Genomic DNA, 19586 nt, shown 5'->3' with positions numbered 1-19586 from the left:
CTCAAATAATAGAACAGAAAATGAAAGAAAAACGTGAATCATATTTTAGTCTGCAGAATTTCATGGAGAAGTGTCCATAATAGATTCATGAATTCCCAGTGGGACATTCTATTTTTAACTGCTAACCCAACCCTTAATTTCTCACTTTTACCTCATCAAACATTCAATCCACCAAAATATGCTCACTTTATTACCCAATATGCTCTTTGCTAATTGATCAATTGCAACATTCATTTTCACTATATGTTTTGTTAAAACAGTAAATGTCCTAATTAATCCTATTCTTTTATTAGCCATTTTGACCATTTCCCCACCTCCTTTCTCACCTATATTTTTAACTTTTAAAGAAAGTTCATTGATAAGCATTTCCCTCCTCTGCCACCTGGTTGGGAAGTTGCTATGATTTTGACTGTGGCATATTGTTGTGGGGACACATCTCACTTAATGCCAAAACCCCAAAAGGTGGAACAGGGGCCCAAAAGATTCTCGAATCCTTCCTTGGTATAGGAGAAAGGGATAATTAGAATGGATAGTAGTTTTAAGATTAATAATTGAGATGATTGTCATGGATAATATTTTTAGGTCATTAATTAAGGTTATAGCAATGTTTAAAATAAATTACAAATATAGCCAATTTTCCTTTAATATCTTATTGTTTTATTTTTATTCCTATTATGCCCTTGGCTGCTAAATGGGACAAACATTGTTGGAGGGGATGAATTTGAGGGGAACTTTGGCTAAGGGGAGAGATAATTTGGTGGGAGTAGGTGTGGTGGCACTGCTTGAGAACACCGTTGGTAAAGGAGAGGAATTTCAGGGGAGAGTCATCGCTCTATCAAAACACACACACACAAATTATTGATAAAAGTTTATCGGTTATAAAAGTATTGGATTAAAATTTGAATTTGTTTTATTTGAAAAAAAAAAATTAAAGGAAACCAACTTTTTATTGAGAATCCCACGTTGATAAATTTTGAAAAAGGAGTCTCCTTTTTGTACTCCACTCTTGGATTGTGTGTTTGGGATCTAAGGGTATCCAGCACGTGTGTGACTATTTTTTTTCTTTCCTATTATTTTTTATTTTTGTTATTTATTTATTAAAAAGGAAATAAAAATTGTTAGCCATTGGCCTTCTCGATCTTCCACCCGCGTCTTTCGCACGCACGTTCAGAGGCTCAACGCATTTCTCTCTCGCGGCAGTTCAACTCTGAAGGCCTATAAAAGATGCGACTCTCAGCAGTTCTCAATACAAAACATTCATTTCATTCTCCATCGCTCTCCACTCTTTTCTTTTTCCATTTTCCGAGCACTCAGTCAGAAAGGTGTGTGTTTTGGTCGGTAACGGTGCATTTTCGATTGAGTTTTTTTGGTTTGTTTTATCCTAGGGATGACGTGACAATATTCCTAACCTACTTGCACACTTGGGCAGAGTCGCGAAACGTCTTGGAGAGAGCGAGCTCTTTGACTCAGTCTATAATGAGCTTTTGTTTTGTAGGTTCTGTTCCAAACCGTTTGTTGCTAATTTGTTCATCGTCGAGGGTGTTTCCGTTTCCAACAATTTTAAGACGTTACTCTGCCAATTAACTAATGGTCTTCACTAGCAACAATGATATTATGACATCTGACCTCAACTATCCATTTCGATTCGAAGAAGCAAACTTTAAACGGTGGAAGTAAAATATGCTGTTCTTTCTTACCGTCAATAAAGTTGTCGACACATGTACTAGGGATAAACCAATTATCCTGTTAGAAGAACCAACCGGACAACAGATAAAAGAAGCTGCTGTTTGGGAGGAGAAAGATTTTCTATGTAAGAACTTTATATTAAATGGTTTGCTTGATGATCTATATGACTATTACAGTACAATGAAGACGGAAAAGGAGGTCTGGGACGCCTTGCAAAAGAAGTACGACACTAAGGAGGTCGAGTCAAAGAAATATACTGTCAACCATTATCTCAAGTTCTAGATGACGGATGACAAATTTGTGGAGGACCAGTCCAACGAACTATAGAAGATAACCCATGAGATAATAACAGAAGGTATGCCTCTAGACGAACAATTCCAAGTTGCTGTTATTATTGATAACTACCCCCCTTGTGGAACGATTTTAAGAACACGTTGAGGCATAAGACCAAGGAGTTCTCCTTGGTCTCATCACGGGCTAAGTGAGGAGGAAGCCTGAAAGTAGAACTAGAAAGAGGAGGTCAATGTCGTACCTGGGAGATCTGCCTCTACCATGGTAAAACCTGACCAAAAGCCAAAAGGGACAAAGTGTAAAGGTCAAAATTATGGTTCCAGTAACCAGAACCAACAGAAAAAGTAGAAACCCCCTTAAGGAGAAACGGTATAGTTCCTTTGCTTTAATTTTAATAAACCTGGACACATGGCTAGGAACTATAGGAATAAGTGTCGTTCTGCTAGTCAGACGAACCTGACAAAAGAACTGTTAGTTGCCATGATCATAGAAGTAAATGTGATCGGTGGTTCTGAAGGGTAGTGGATAGGCACTGACGCTACACACTATGTCTGTCATAACCTTAGTCTCTTTAAAACTTATACTGAAACTAAGGATAAGAATATTTTGTTGGGGGATCACCACTCCACATAAGTTGTTGGAACTGGCGAGGTGGAGATGAAGTTTACCTCCGAGAAAACCCTTACATTGAAAGACATCCTGCATACTCTGGAGATAAGAAAGAATTTGGTCTCGGGCTATCTCCTTAATAAAGCCGGATTTACTCAAACCATAGGGGCAAACTTATATAACCTTACCAAAAATAATGTATCCGTAAGGAAAGGGTATGCAACCGACCTTAATAAAATGAAATCCTCTATGTATATACTGTGTTCTATGAATGTTTGGTATGCTAGACTTTGTCGTGTTAATAAGAATTTAATTAGTAACATGATTAGGCTGGAAATGATATCTAAGTTATCCACGAATGAATTTGATAAATGCGAGTATTGTAGTCAGGTTAAAATGATTAAAACTTCGCAAATTTGTACTTGGGATTTCTAAGCCTCCAGATTTAATTCATTCTTATTTATGTGAATTTGATGGCATCTTTACTAGGAACAGTAAAAGATATTTTATCACTTTTATTGATGACTACTTTGATTTTACTTTTGTATATTTATTGAAAAAAAAAATTGATGTGTTTGATGCCTTCATATTATTTATTTCTAAAGTAGAGAATCAGTTCAATAGAAAGATTAAAAGACTTCGTAGTGATAGGGAAACTGAGTATGACTCGGCAGCTTTAATGAGTTCTTTAACTTACATGGAATAATACACGAAAAGACTGCACCTTACTCTCCTGAAACGAACAAAAAAGCCGAAAGAAAAAATAGAAATTTAGTTGAGCTAGTAGTTATTATTTTACTTAGTTCAGGAGCCGCGTCTTATTGATGAGGTGAAATCATCCTTACCATATGTTTGTCCTAAATAGAATCCCAAAGTCTAAAAACGCAACTTCACCCAACGAAATCCTCAAGAATAAAAAATCAAACTTGTCATATTTTAGAACATGGAGTTGTCTAGTCTATGTAAGGGTTCCAGACCCTAAAAGAAAAAAGCTAGCCAGTAGGGCCTATGAGTGTGTCTTTATAGGTTATATCATAAATAGTAAAGCCTATAGGTTCTATGATCTAGTAAACCAAGTTATCATTGAGTCAAATAATGCTGGCTTCTTTGAGGATAGATTTCCTTTTCAATCAATAAATAGTGAGAGCTCGGGATCCAGTAGTCTAACCTCTGATAGAAATCCTACCTCTACAGAGGAAATGGACCCGAACCTAGAAGAAGCAAAAGAACTAGAACCACCAAGGATTTCGAGGTTGACTTCCGACCTATAATGTAGAAGAATATCTCAAAGATCTAAAAGCTGTCTTGTCCTCTATAGATGCTAACTTATGGCAAGAAGCCATAAATGATGAGATTGACTCACTTGAGTCAAATATGACTTGGTACTTAATAGATCCACCCCCAGATTGCAAGGCAATAAGGTGCAAATGGATCTTAAGGAAGAAACTTAGACTTGATGGAACAATTGACAAGTTTAAAGCTAGGTTAGTGGCAAAGGGGTTTATACAAAGAGAAAACGTAGACTTCTTCGATACCTTCTCTATATCACTAGAATTACCTCAATACGTGTCCTGTTCTCTCTCGCTATCCTTTATAACATCGTAGTACATAAATTGATGTAAAGACCGCCTTCCTAAACGGTGAACTTGAAGAAGAGATTTACATAGAACAACCTGAGGGTTTTGTAGTCCATGGTTAAGAAAATAAGGTTTGTAAACTAGACAAATCTCTCTATGGTTTGAAACAAACTCCTAAGTAATGGCATGAAAAGTTAGTTAACCCAATCCTATCTAAAGGTTTCAAGGTTCATAAAAGTGACAAATGCATCTACCATAAGGTTGAAAATAATCTTTGCACTATCCTGTGTTTACATGTAGATGGTTTTTAATCTTTGGGTCGAACTTGCACATCATAAATGATGTGAAATCTATATTGAGTGCAAATTCGACATAAAAGACTTAGGAGAATCTAGTGTAATCTTAGGTATAAAAGTGACTAGGATTGAAAAGGAAATTTCTTTGGATCAATCTCACTGTGTAGAAAAGATTCTAAAGAAATATAATTATTTTGTATGTAAACCAGCCTGTACTTCTTAACCCTAGTGTTAAGTTGTTCAAGAACACTGGTGACAAAGTTAATCAATCTGAGTATATGAGCATCATAGACAGTCTTAGATACGCTGTTGACTATACTAGGCCTGACATAGCTTATGTTGTAGGATTATTTTGCAGGTTTATAAGCATAACTAGTAAAGAGAATTAGAATGCTATAGAAAAGGTTATGAGGTACTTGAAGAAAACCCAAAACCTAGGATTATATTATCAGAAGTTTCCCCTGGTTCTAGAAGGGTTCAGCGATGCTGACTGGAACTATCTTTCGAATGATTCAAAGGCTATAAGTAGCTATATCTTTAATATAGCAAGCGGAGTTGTCTCTTAGAAGTCCAAGAAATAGGTTATTTTAGCCCAATCTATGATGGAGTCAGAAATGATAGCACTAGCGACAACTTGTGAAGAAGTAGGTTGGCTTAGAAGTATGCTATTAGAGATTCTCTTATGGAAAAGCCGATACCAGCCATATTGATCCATTGCGATAGTGCTGCCGCTATGTTCGCATCCCCCGACTCAACATCGAAGTGGTCTCGTGCGCGGCCATCATGTTGTCGGGTCTGAGCCATTTTTGAAAAGCGCATAGTTTCTCCTCAAAAAAGGACCTTTTCCGTCAGGGAGCGCATTAGATATTTACCTAAACCAGTAGGTAGGTCCTTGAGCAGATCCCACGTTAGCCCCAAGACGAGTAACAACAATCGTAAAAGTTTAGAACTGTTACTACAACGAACATAAATAACAAATACGTCGTAAGCACAGTACCATTAGAGAGTTTCTCACTACTGATGCAGTTAAAGTGGATCATATACGGACTGATGAAAATTTGGCAGATCCTTTAACGAAAGGACTGGCCTGAAAGAAAGTTTCAGAGCCTTAGAAAGAATGGGACTCATGCATATAAAAAGATGAATCAATGTGAAGAAAACCCAACATGTAGACTGGAGATCCCAAGAAACAGATTCAACGGGTAATAACTGATCACAAGTGATATATAGCGAATCATGCTAAAACAAACACAAAGTTCCATTCCTATGACTTAGAGTTTGAGCATGATATCCGGAAACGTAAGAGAGATTGAACTCAGTTCTTAATGAGTTCTATACTTGATGAAGTGGGGTACCTAGCTACAAGAGTACTCTTGATAGACTCATCTATGTGAATGTGGAAGTGGAGGCCGCTTCCTATGGAGTTTTTTAGGCTAACTCTCTAGAGCGTTCACTAAACCGAGATACACGTGATAGGCCTTAAAGCACGGGCTTTCGAGCTACACCCTAATGACACTATGTGCAAGATGTTGTTAGAGATAGAGTTCAAAACCAATGGTTACTCTAGTATATTTTGAATCATCTACACTACGTAAATGTTCAAGTCGTAAGACATTTTTGCTTATGCACAGTATTGTATAGATTGAAACTGCTCGATGAAAAATTTTTCTTATGTTTAAATTTTCAAGTTGGGAATTGTTGGGTGAAATTTTAATTTTTTTTTTTTAAAAAAAGGAAAAACTAAAAGGAATCAACTTTTGGTTGAGAATCCCACATTGATAAAATTTGAAAAAAGAGTCTCCTTTTTGTACTCCAATATTGGGCTATAGGTTTGGGCTCCAAAGGGCACCATTTGGAGGGAGTGAGGGAGTAGACCAATGTGGGTTTGGTGGACGTTCCACATGTGTGCCGTCCGTTCGTCTGATCGGATGGGCATGCGAGGCGAGGCGCGTGTTTGTGATTATTTTTCAATAAAAATATTATTTTTTCTTTTCCATTATTTTTTTTTATTTTTGTTATTTATTTATTAAAAAGGAAAAAAAATTGTTAGCCGTTGGCCTTCTTAGTCTTCCGCCCCCGTCTTCCGCACGTACATTCAGAGGCTAAATGTGTTTTGCTCTCGCGGCAGTTCAGCTCTGTAGGCCTATAAAAGGCACGTCTCTCAACAATTCTCAATACAAAACATTCATTTCATTCTCCATCGCTCTCCACTCTTTTCTTTTCCCATTTTCCGAGTACTCAGTTAGAAAGGTGTGTGTTCCGGTCGGAAATAGTGCATTTCCAATTGAGTTTTGTTTTAGTTATTTTATCCTGGAGACGATATGGTAGTATTCCTGACTTGCTTGCACACTTGGTCAGAGCCGCGAAACGTGTTAAAGACAGCGAGCTCCGTGACTCAGCCTATAACGAGGTTTTGTTTTGTAGGTTCCGTTCTAGATCATTGCTGCTATTCTGTTCATCGTCTGAGGGTGTGCTATTTCCAACAAAAATTTTATCATTGATATAATTATTTGTGATCAATTATTATCAATTATAGAAATTAAACAAAAATTGTGAATCCGCTAATATATGTTCAGTGATACACTTCTTATAGACTATTTATACCTTTGATAAAATCATATCAATAATAGAGTCTATGATTGAAACCTCAAAGTACGTAATAAAAGTCTCTTTCAATTATAGCTTTATATATAAGTGATAAATTGCTATATGCTACTTGAAATTTATTATTGGCAATCATTGATAAACTTCAAATAATATAAGCCTATAAGTCATAGATTCTAATCATTGGTATAGTCTATTTGTGATACTTTTATCACTGATATGAATCTATGGATGATAGAAGTTTGTCATGATAGACTTTTATCATTGATAGCAAAATCTATCAGTAATAGACTTCCATCATCGATAGCAAAATCTATCAATAATAGACTTTGATTGGATATTTTGGACATTTTCATTGAGTTGGATTTAAATTTTGCTATCACTGATAGAATTTATATGAGTGATATAGTAATATTAGTGATCGAGGCCTATTAGTGATAATATCTATATAACTGATACACTATTATATTTCTTTGATATAATCACATGAGTGATACCAAAATATCGGTGATCGAGGTCCGTCAGTGATAGTTTATCTATAAAGGAGTCCATTGTTGATAAACTTTTGTCCCTGATTAAGGAATTTATTCCAAAAAGTAAAGAAAAAATCAAGTTCAAAAGAAAGAAACAAATATTAAATTGACATTTTATAAAGAGAGAGATTCTGATGATGAGCTTATTGAAGCCATGTGTGTTCATTTTGGGAGTTGTGATTTTCTTGAGGTCTATATATAAAAGAAGTCTATCAATCATAGACTTCTATCACTGAAAGATTCTATCGCTGATAGGCTTCCAAAATCGGGAATTTTGTTCTTTCAACGTATTTTTGTCTCTTTAATGGTCTTTGTGGACATTTTTCATGAGGTGAAGGTAAATTTTACTATATTTGCAATTAGTTTTAACTTTTGTATTTTTGAAATATTTTAGCCCCACTTGCTATATATGCAAGGAGCTCTGATAATTAAGTATATAATAATATTTTTAAAGAACTCTATCACTGACAAACTCCTGTTAGCGATATGGTCTATCCCTCATAGATCTTGAGAGCTAGATCACATTTTTCCTATATTTTTAAATTCTTTTGCATTATACTATATCTGTTAATATTTTAGACTTGGTTGCTATATTTACAGGTATCTAGAAAGAAAAGAAAGTCCCTTACATACCAAGGTTGGGATCTTTTTCACAAAAAGGGTCACTAGGTCGATAGCTAATTGTCCTCGTCGCTGACAACTTCAATAGACTCACGTTTAACATTGTCGTGTGGATAAGAGCTCCAAGTGACTGTCAAATATTATCACCCATAAAGGAAGCAATTGATTGATGCTTTAGCCCTATGTAAAAACTAATTTACTTTACTGACAGGTTTTTTTCACAAAAAGTTTCCATCGAACACATATCATCAAACCAACTACCAATGATATTGCACCAAAATGATATATGGGTGGAAAAAGATTTAAAGAAGAGGACCCATTTTAGACATCAATCTGTGCAGAAGCATGTTTAAATTGCGAGAGGCTAAGTTTCAAATAAACTTGGTATATGCTGTTAGCTAGGTTCATGTTTTACATAACTGTTCATCATCCCATGCATCCACATATATATATCATTCAGCCGGAAAAGCCTCCTCTCTTCCAACAAAGAAAAGTTTGAACACCACATGTACGTACAACATATCACTCAATAGATGCTCAGGAAACACCACCTTTTAGGGGCCTCTTTTGCCTAAATACAACCACGCCTTCAGACTTATGCCTTAGCCACTTGGCTACGGTTCCCTATCAGTCTTGTTTGAAATGACTTTAAAAGATGTTCATAAGTATTTAAAAAGTCATTTTTCAAATAGACTTTAAGTGTGTTTGAAATACATTTTCAAGTGTTTAATTTAAAAAAATAAGTCATTTTGAAAGAAATTAGAATGTTTCGTAACTATTCAAATAGCTTTTCAAGTGTATTTTAATCATTTTTTTTTTATCAAAAGTGTTTAAATAAATAATGAGTTTTTTGACAAATATTTTTTTCTCAAATTAATCCAAAGGATGTTTTGTCAGCTAAAATGGTTTTGTAAAAATATACCACAACATTGACTTCTTGTGACTAGTGTGTAGGCCTAGTATTGTTCTTTTTATAATAATTTAATGGTTTAAACACTATTTTGGTCGTTGTCCTTTTGATTTTTGTTTATTTTGGTCCTTCTACTTTCAAAATGTTCATTTTGATCCATATACTTTCAAGTTTAATTCATTTTGTTCCCTACATTTTAAAAATGTTCATTTTTGTCCCTATATTTTCAACTTTGATTCATTACAGTCCTAAACTTTCAAAAAAAAAACCATTTTTATCATTTAAAAGTGAAAATAAAAGGAATATAAATGACAACTTTTTAAAAGTATAAAGACCAAAATGAATCAAAGTTAAAAGTACTAAAATGAACATTTTAAAAGTATACAGACCAAAATAAACTAAAGTTGAGAGTACAATAACCAAAATGAACAATTTGAAAGTATAAGGACCAAAATGAATCAAAACCAAAAGTATATGGATTAAAGTAGTTTTTAAACCTAACTTAATCTTTGAACTTTTATTATTGTATTAAAAAAAGGACAATGACTGACTAGGTGCAGCTTCCCATGCAGCTGTTTTTTAGTCCTTAAACTTTCGTGAAAGTAACAATTAGGTCCTTGAACTTTCAATTTTGTAACAATTTAATTCCCGAATTTTATTATGTAACAATTTAGTCCTTTTACTTTCAAATTTGGAACGATTTAGTCTCTATTGTAGAGATTAATGTTAAGATTTAATGAGATTTCTTGCATAAATTAACTGATAAACTAATTAGAGATTCGATATTTTTATAAAATACAAAGTCTACATCATAAAATAATAAAAATTGACATCAAATTTTGATAAATTTTTAATCTTAGGGACTAAATTGTTACAAATTTGACAATGATTAAATTGTTACATACTAAAGTTCAGGGACTAAATTGTTACAAAACTAAAAATATAGGGATTAAATCGTTACTAACCCAAGTTTATGGACTAAATTGTTACTTTCACGAAAGTTTAGGGATCAAAAGTATTTTTTAACCAAAAAAAATTAAAATATTTAACTTTTTTTAAAATCAATGCTATATGATAAATTTTTAATGGACAACTTAGAGATTGCATAAAGATAAATGTAGCCCATAAAATATCTAAGTTTTTTTATTAGAAAAAATCTAAACTTTTAATTTTAATAATTTGGTTCAAAGAATAAACGCATAGAAGACCTGATAGAACAAAAAAAGAAAAAAAGAAAGAAAGAAAAATCCGGTGACTCAAAGTTATTAAGCACCTTACAGAATTAAAGAGTGTATTAACCCAGCATTTAAAATTTGGAGATGAATTAGACACTTTTTTGGGAGAAAAAAATCATATTTTATCCTTAACTTGACAAATAGAATCAATCTTACCTTACCTCAAAATTGAATAAATGTATCAATTTATATCATTAATTATGTCTCATTAGGATTAAAATTGATATAGTCTATCAAATCTGAGATTTAAATTGATGAAGTTCAATGTTTATGGTTAAATTTGAAATAACAGGTCAAGTTTACCGCCAAAAAATGATCGTTTTTCCAAATTTGAAGTTATGAGGCACCACTTTTTAAAGACATTTCTTATGTAACTACTGTGCTCTCCATAAAGATATCTTGCAATAGGCATAGATATTTTTTTCTAGCAAATTCAAAAGGGGATATGAATTTATTACTATTAGGGATATTTCTCTCTTCTTCTATCTCCATCGACTGGAGAAAGCCCAATGAGTAAGGCACAATTATTGGCTTCAGCACACAGTACATTTCTATCTTAACTTGGAGACGTACTTCCCTCCATGCTTTAAAACTAGGAGAAGCCATGTGCCATGGGTTTAAAACTTTTAAACATCGTCACTTAATAATTGAGTAATATTTAGGTTATATTTTCCACAAATTAACAAACGGGGTCACCCAAGAAAATGGGTAGACAATCAGGACCACAAATTAGAGATTTGAGTGGCCAACAAGAAGCCCAATATTTTAATAATTGACTATTCTCAATCTTGGATCACACACGAGTTTCATGGCTCCGTCACCATCTTCCATATTCAAGTTTTGAGTTGGAATTTGTAATTGCAAACCAAACCACCTCACTATGAATTCTCCTCCATTCGTTATTTTCTTGCTTTCACAAAGACTTTGGTTTAAGACCGGGGAATTGTACTTAGATCTTGTTCGTTAGTTTATAAACAAGTTCGTTCAAACACAAACAAATTAAATAGTAGTTACAGAAAATCTTAGTACAAGATTCTGAACTTCAGGTATGAAATGAGTGGATCAAAAAGATATTTATCCCTAACAGGGGTGTACATGAATCAGGTTGGAAGCATTTTATAGACCAACCCGAAAACTCGGATTCGCTTTAAATGAACCCTATCGATTCTTTTTTAAGTGTCAACCCAACCCAAAATTTCCAGGTTGGGTCGGGTTGGATCACCATTTTTTTTTTTTTTTGAATTTTGATTGTCATATTCTTTTTTTAACATATATATAATCGGATCGGGTCAATCCAACCCTAAAAAGGGGTAACCCAAGACCCAACCCAAATTTAATTTTTTTAAATATTTTTTAACCCAACCCAAACCAAAATAAAATCCAACCCGAACTAGTCTGAGTTGGTTGGATTATCGGGTTTTTTTAACACACCTAATCCCTAAAAGATCATGACTAACCTTCAAGTTGTACCATTTGTTGTACCAAAATTAGGTACCATTCGGAAAATTATCATGTTCAATCGTAGCTAAACCAATTTCCACACAAAATACTAACATTGTATCAGGACCCAAAACTTTTTCATGTCTCAAACATTGCAACTCCACAAATTTACAGCAAATAGGAAAAACTTCAAGTCTGTGTATACCATGCCAATAGCTTCACTCAATAAAAGATATCTCAAGGTTCAACTCTCTCAATATATGGAATACTTACAGGTACCAAAAAAATCCGGGCATAACTCAAGGCTGGGAAACCCCAGAAAAGGAAAAAAAGTGTTTATACAGAAGAAAATACAGGGGTTGAGAATCATGGAAATATTAGCAACAATCATGAGGTAAGGTATAAGAAGATGTTCTAAAGATTCGTCACTGATAATAAAGAATACATGTTATATATTGCTGGTAAAAATTTACATGAAATACAGATAAGTGCATCTGCAAACACTCATTCCAAGTTTGAGATTCTTTTTATAAAACAAAGTTATCGATCATATGGAAAACCACATCTGCACCATCAGAATTCAACCAATAGCTCTTCACCTGAAGGCATCAAACGTTTGTTAATACGTCAGATATGTTCACAGCTAAAATGGGAAACGATTTGCAAAGAGCAGAACAGAGGTACACAGAGTCGATGCTTGAGCAATAGGTGTTCAGAAGCTAACTATATCATTCCGTAGGTCTGAAAAATAAACAATGGTTAAAATTACATTTTGGTCCTATTTTAATCCTTCAGCATTTAAGTTTATTCCATCTGAGCCCTAACCTTCATATGTGTATTTGTCCCTAAACTTAATATTAAAAGAAAAACATTCTGGTGGTTATTTGTAAGTTGTCATCATTGTTTTAGCCTACGGATAAGGTGACTTCAAATAAGTGTATTAACAAATTAGCATAAATTGAAACTATGAAAGTTAGTTGAGGCGGGTTGTAGGCGGATGGAAATTATTAAGTGACAAAATAATAGCAAAAACCAAAATAGTTATTTGAAAGTTCAAAAAGTAAAATAGACACTTTGAAAGGTTGGAAATCAAAATAGTTATTTTTTAAAGTACTGCTTTAAAAAAAAGTCATGACTAAAATAAATATTTCAAGAGTTCAGAAATCAAAACAGGGAAAACTATAATTTTGTGGGCCAAAATGGGAAGGTATATAATGGAAGTAAAGATACAATTTAATCAAGGACAATCCCAGAAATCGCTTTTCTGTACTTGTTTTATTATTATTATTTTTTTAAACTTCACTCGATACTTGCCTGAATGGTACTGTGAGCAATGTATCTCTGTCTGCTTTTCTGAAAGCTAACATCCACTCGTGTCCAAGGAACTTGATTAAGACCTCTAATCATCTCCTCTACATATTGTAAGAAAAAACTATTTCAACCACAAGGCTAAACAGGATAAAATCAGAATTACGCACCAAAGAACTTGCAGAGATGGTCAAGTTCATTACATAATTAATGAAGCTGGTGGCAAGACGGAAATATATATGGTGAGTCGGTGACAAAAACAGCAGCACCCTATTGAGTTCCCACCTAATTCGGCAAATTTGTAATCTCTCTTCTACTCATAAAGCATACTCTTCAGTCTTCTAGTTTTAGATCTTTGAAGGTATGGGGCACATAGAAACAAGGCTTTATGCATGTTAATCCCTAATGTTTGCTAATGTTTGAATGTTTTTTTAAAATTAGATCCCATTCTTTAAGAAGTTTGAATTTACTCTTATATTTTAACATTTTTCAATTCAATCTCCTACTATAAGTGAATGTTAGAATTCTTTGATGATGAACTTATATGGTATAATACTTTGTAAATTGGTAAAATGTCATCTAAGAGAGGAAAGTTTCGAATACCTCCAACTTTCTAAAAGAATCGAGAAAAGTTTCGAGTTTTCTTCTCCAGTGGAATAAAGATGGTGCATCTGTTTTCCAAACTTACTACCAAAGGGATTCATTTCCAAAATAGTTTCATTAAAAGACATCAGATAACTAACAGAAATACAGGCAGATGGAGTATATTTTTAGAGCAGGGGCTAGGAGAGAAGGTGACCTTCTAAGTCGAATTTTTGGTCTATAACCAGCAATGCTTTATTGCAGACATCATCATGGGTTGATTGCTCCTCGTAGACAATATGTGGGTATTTGTCATTTTTCATAAGCTCACTTGACTGGACGCAGAACAACAAGAAAAGAAACGTTTAATCTTCCTCAAGAAAAAGGTTAAGAAACATAAATGGTGAAAAACTAAAAAAAAAAAAACCTTACCTTTGGAAGCTCATGTTGACGGCGAATGGATGATGTTCTCCACCCAACCATGTCTAATGATAAGTGAAGGTTAACATAATATAATTGTTGATATAACTCCTATTAATTCTTTTTCCACATTAGATCACTCTGGTCTACAAATTTTTATTAGGTTCATAAATCATAATCGCATCTATTGTCTGAACTCAACAATTTGTGATCAGGAAGCTTGTGATACATAAATATCTCAAGCTTATTCCATGTCAACAAGTGATGAAACATTTACTTATCTCTTAAGTGTAAAAGGATATGATCATAATTCACATTTGCATATGCCACCCGACGCTTAAATGCACGTAATGCTGAGCTAAATAACAAAAGTCCAAAGACAATATACAAAGTCAAACACCAATAACATACAAAGTATAGACAACTTACTATTCTTATGTAAAAGTCAACACTGACATGAACTTTAGATCTTCAGAGTCAGTAACCATTCTAAGGAGAAGAGGAGGTTTCCCATCATTTTCATCATCAGTGAGGAATAGATGTTTTCCAGACCTTCCGGCAACTAAGTGTGCTGTTTGAGAAGCTCTTCTCTCCAAGAAAGGAAGACCACAAAGAACTGGAAACTGAGGAAACAAAAGAAACACCAAGCCATTAAAAGTGGATGTTTCCATTGATAAATCCAACCTCAACCTACCCTCTCCCCACCCCACCCCACCCCAATGCTATGGGAAAGTGAATGCACAATCTACGAACAAATCTTTGACGTTTCTTCTTTATAACTGGTTTTCTGTAGTGCTTTAGTTTTTTTTTAACTACCTCATGAATAATGTGTGAGATGGAGACTTAAGATCGACAGACAATAGCCCTATGGAAAGCAAAATGCATACTCTGAACAACTCTTTCAACTTTTTGCTTGACGATCTAATTCTAAGAAGCACGGATACGGATACAAGACACAGATACGACACGACATTGACATAGCGACACGTCATTTTTTAAAAAAGTTAGGACATGGCCACTCCAAGGACACATTTTTTAACATATATATCATTTTTAAACAAGAAGGAAATTTAAAGTTAACGAGTTTATTTATTTCTATAAGTAAAAAATTAGTTTGATGTATTACGCTCTCAAATTTTATTATTTTTATTATATATGTGTTGACTTAGTACATAAAAGAAGAGTTTGATGCATGTCTACCAAATGTTGGTCTTATTTTGGCTTTATACAACTAGTGTCTAACATATCTATTGCACTAACAAATGTTTGATACATGTCCAACGAGTGTCAGAGTGTCTAAGTGTCCGGCATGGACACACTAATCAAATTAAAGTGTTCGTGCTTCTTAGATCAGATTTTTGTAGTCTAAACTTTAAAGTGCACATAATAAATAGCTCAATCACCTGTTTATTTCCTCGTGAACCTAAATGGGGAGTTGCAACTGTTATGAAGTTCACAGGCTCCAATCCAGCAATTCTTGCACGATGGAATTGCTCAATATGTTGCTTCTTCTCTTCAGCAGAGAAACTTTGAGGAGCCCCTGAGGATTCCAATTGAGGGATATGATCAAAAAGCCTTCCAATGGCATACCTCGAGACAAGCCCACCTAAAGAGTGGGCCACAAAGGAAATTTTCTGCAACTCTGGCCTACGTCTTATGACACCTAGTACCTGCATTGGATGGTGTTTGAAGTAAGGTCCTCAACAGCTTTGAGAAATTCAACAAAATCAATTTTCAAGAGAGAAAACAAATATCTATGAGGATGCTATTTTAAAACTTTTCTGAGATGGATCATGAATACATATATAGAACCAAGATACCTCTTCAGCCAGTCTTTCTCCCATTGTGTCAACGCCATCAAATGTTGATCTTGAAGTGTTACACTCACTGCCTGCTCAAGAAGAATGGTTTAGAAGCAAAGAAATTAATATTACCTGTAAGCATTAAGGGTTGACATAAAGGAGTTCCAACACAATGCACTTGCCATAAGTTCAACATTATGCACTTGCCAAAGAATATTCTTGAAGTCAAGGTATCAAGAAAAGTGAAATGTGGATTAGAATTTGGATCAGCTACAAACGTCTTTAAGTAAACACACAGAGAGAAAGTACTTACTAAATCATAATTTTAATCACACTGTCGACCAAAACAATCCAAGAGATATCCCCTTTAGTTCACAGTCTGAATTGTTTGACTGAAGGGGTGAGTTCAATTTTGTTGTCTAAATTTGCACTTATAATTAATAGATATACTATTCGCCCTACAGACACTGATTCAGCTTCCCCCATCACTCGCTATTTCTCTGCATGATGGTCATAGGTTAAGCAACATTGAAATCAAAAGATTGGATCCAGACTTACGGCCCAGAAGTAACCCAGCTTCATCCACTCACGTGATATGATTTTTTTTTTTTTTTTTTTTTTTTTTTTTTATATTCAAGGTTTTTTTTTTTTTTTTCTTTTGAAATATATATATATAAAGGTGGATCGGTTTGAAAACCATTCCAAATTCAGGATAAATCTTCTGTTAGACAGATTATTTGGTAAAGTATCACTATCTCCCAGCCGAAAGTAGTCTTTGCATGATGCGATTAATCTTGGTATTGACCCAAACGTAATCCATTTTTGTCAAAAGCTTTTTGACATTATATTATCGTAAAACACTAAAAATAACAAAATCTTCGCATCAAATGCATACAAGCTCCATTGAACTTCTACAATAAGTGGTCAGTGGTAACCAATCAAGGAGACCAACAAAACAAATAAAAGATCGAGGGAATAGTAAGCGCTTACGATGTACGATAACCTTATCAGGAAGCTTCTTGACAAATTGCGCTGCCGCGTATCTCCAATCTGCAGCACTGAAGAAATGAAGAAATAAGAAAAAGAAGAAAGGTCGATGTATACCGAAATCCAAATCCGATCACAAATTAACAAGCTAGTAATATTGTAGGAGCAGGCATCAGAGTAGAATGAAACTGCAAGGAATGAGAGATTACCTCCCAATTAGACCATTGACCATGATGACGAGGTGCTCAGGCGGCGCCTTGGCATCGGGGTAAAAGAATTCCTCGGCAGCGAAGTCAGCTTCCACCTTTAGGCCTTTGCGGGTGCGGAAGCAACTGGTGGCGAGTCGTCCGGCGAAGTCCATCCGGGAGTGGTTGGAGAGCGAGAGAGAAGGATCTGGGAAGGGGGTGGGTGGGAAGCTGAGGGTGAATGAGTTGGAAGGGCAATGGCGAGTGGTTGAAGAGTGGTCGAGGGGAGGCCCCGATGGCGGGGTGTAGAGCGGAGTATTGGCCGCGCTCGCGATCATGCCGGTCGCCCAGCTCGCGGGTTTTTAACACACCAGAGCCGAGCGAATCAGTAGACGGAAAAGTAGGAATAGTTGGATTTCTGAATGAAATGCGAGTTTCATACTCGCACGTGCGACCACCTACGCTTTTTTATTTCTTTACTTTTTTTTCTTTCATCTTTCCGGCGCCCACCTACGCCTTTTCTAATTTATTTATTTATTTATTTATTTTTGTTAATTTTCATTGACAAAACGGCTTCCTTAATCTAACCTTGTACGCATTCGCCTCCCACTAACCATTTTGGGCATACTTTTAACTCCCGTTTGGTTAGAATAGAATATACATCATTGATTAAGATGTTAAGGAAACAAGGATTAGGGCTTAATTTATGTTTTAACTTTCAAAGGCTACAAGTTATTAACTATTGCTATGTTATTTCGACTTTGATTTATGATGATGATAATTTGTTGTTTTTTAAAGCTTTGAGATTAGATTGTTTAAAATCTAACGTATGTTTGATGATTTATTAAATCTGATAAATTTCTTTTATAGTTTTATAGGAATACAAGTATATCCATGTAGAATTTCATTCTAACAAAGTTAGTCGTGACTTACACGTTGTCATCAGAATGATATTTGGGGCTCACATTGTAAAGGATTGTAGTGAACGTGTTATGTTATGCAGGATTCGAGATAGGTTGTTGAATGTTTTTATAAGGTTGGAAGGAGAAGTTGTTTTCCTAAGGTGCAAAGGATTAAGGTTATGGCTCAACTTTAAATAAGAATAACTTAAATTCATACTTATCTTCCTCGGTAGATCTTCAGGTAGCGTTGTGAGTTCCAACTCCGGTTCCCTGCTAGGTCATGCCACTTCCGCCCTTCCTCTTAGTCGCACTTTGACTAATTCTTTAGGTTTCTCTTTAAACCTTTACTTTACCACACTTCCCTTTGGTTTTACTAAACTCAACTCTCAGGTTTTCAAGAACATATACTTTGATACCAAACTAGTATCAACTCACCCTTCAACTTTCCCAGAAACTTATACTTTGATACTAAGCTGGTATAAACTAATTCCTCACTTGTCCCAGAAACTTATGCTCTGATACCAAGTTGTCCCACCCCGCCCCAGCCTACTCTCCGAGCCTGAGAAAGGGTGACTGACAGAAGTTAGCAACCCTTTAGTTGACACTTACTGCTTAATAACTCTTGCGGAAATAACTCTGATACTAATGAACAAATTCAACAATCAACTGATTAAGTAGCAAAGGATTAAGGTTATGGCTCACGGTAATGGACATTCTTTCAATATTTGGGGTAATCCATGGGTTTCAAGGTCATGGAGGAGTAAGTCTTTATGGCTTCACAAGTCTCTAAATGTTGATAGGATACTTAAGTGTCACTTGAGGGGGGTTGAGTAGAAGATAGGATAAGGGTGTTTATGAGTGGCTTGTTATGTCATTTGGTCTTACTAATGCACTAAGTATGTTTATGAAACTAATGAATCGCATTTTGAAATAATACATTGGAAAATTTGTTGTTGTATACTTTGATAACATTTTTGTTTACTCAGAAAGTTTGAATGATCATATTTTGCATGTGAAGACAATTTTACTTTAACAAAAGCTCTATATGAATTTTAAAAAGTGTGGTTTTTTTCAACCAAGTCAACTTCTTAGGATTCTTTGTTGTAAAAAAAATAGGGTGAAAGTTTGATTAAAAAAAAAAAAAAAAAAGGTAAAAACTATTTGAGAATGGCTGACACCCACCAATGCAACCAATGTGAGATACTTTCATGGTTTGGCTAGTTTTTATAGAAGGTCCATTAAGGATTTCAGTAGTATAAAGTCAACACTAAATGAAAGCATGTGAATTTTGAATGGATAGGAAAGCAAGAAAACTCATTCTATGAAATGAATGGTAAATTGATCAATGTACCTTGTCATGTTTTACTAGAATTTGATAAATATTTTTTAGATTGAATTGATCCAAGTGGGATGGGGATTGGTGTTGTTTTAATGCAAGAAAAGAGACCACTCATGTTTAATGAGAAGCTAAATTGAGCACAACTTAACTACCCAATGTATGACAAGGAATTACATATACTTATAAGGGCTTTCCAAGTTTGGCACCATTACTTGTGGCCAAAAGAGTTTGTTATGTGCACAAATCATGAAAGCTTGAA

General features: G+C 34.7%; 1 protein-coding gene across 2 annotated transcripts; it reads right to left on the bottom strand.

The window, feature by feature from the left end:
- Nucleotides 1-12231: 12231 nt before the first annotated feature.
- On the bottom strand, nt 12232-17579 carry LOC120071563 (putative lipase C4A8.10). Of its 2 annotated transcripts, none has more exons than XM_039023901.2 (10): nt 17111-17579; nt 16905-16972; nt 15933-16003; nt 15516-15782; nt 14569-14735; nt 14415-14470; nt 14125-14177; nt 13910-14027; nt 13117-13214; nt 12232-12543 (listed from the first exon to the last, which is right to left on the bottom strand). In XM_039023901.2, the coding sequence occupies exons 1-10, from the start codon at nt 17422-17424 to the stop codon at nt 12526-12528; spliced, it is 1230 nt and encodes a 409-aa protein (XP_038879829.1). In that variant the 5' UTR covers nt 17425-17579; the 3' UTR covers nt 12232-12525. The 2 variants fall into 2 exon arrangements, with proteins under 2 accessions (XP_038879829.1, XP_038879828.1); XM_039023900.2 differs by having other exon boundaries at nt 12232-12401.
- Nucleotides 17580-19586: the final 2007 nt, after the last annotated feature.

This window comes from Benincasa hispida, chromosome 2, assembly GCF_027475165.1.
Source record: "Benincasa hispida cultivar pf3 chromosome 2, pf3_genome.v1.1, whole genome shotgun sequence".
NCBI lineage: Eukaryota > Viridiplantae > Streptophyta > Magnoliopsida > Cucurbitales > Cucurbitaceae > Benincasa > Benincasa hispida.
The sequence above is the reverse complement of the archived record's forward strand: the minus strand, read 5'-3'. Positions and strand labels throughout refer to the sequence as shown.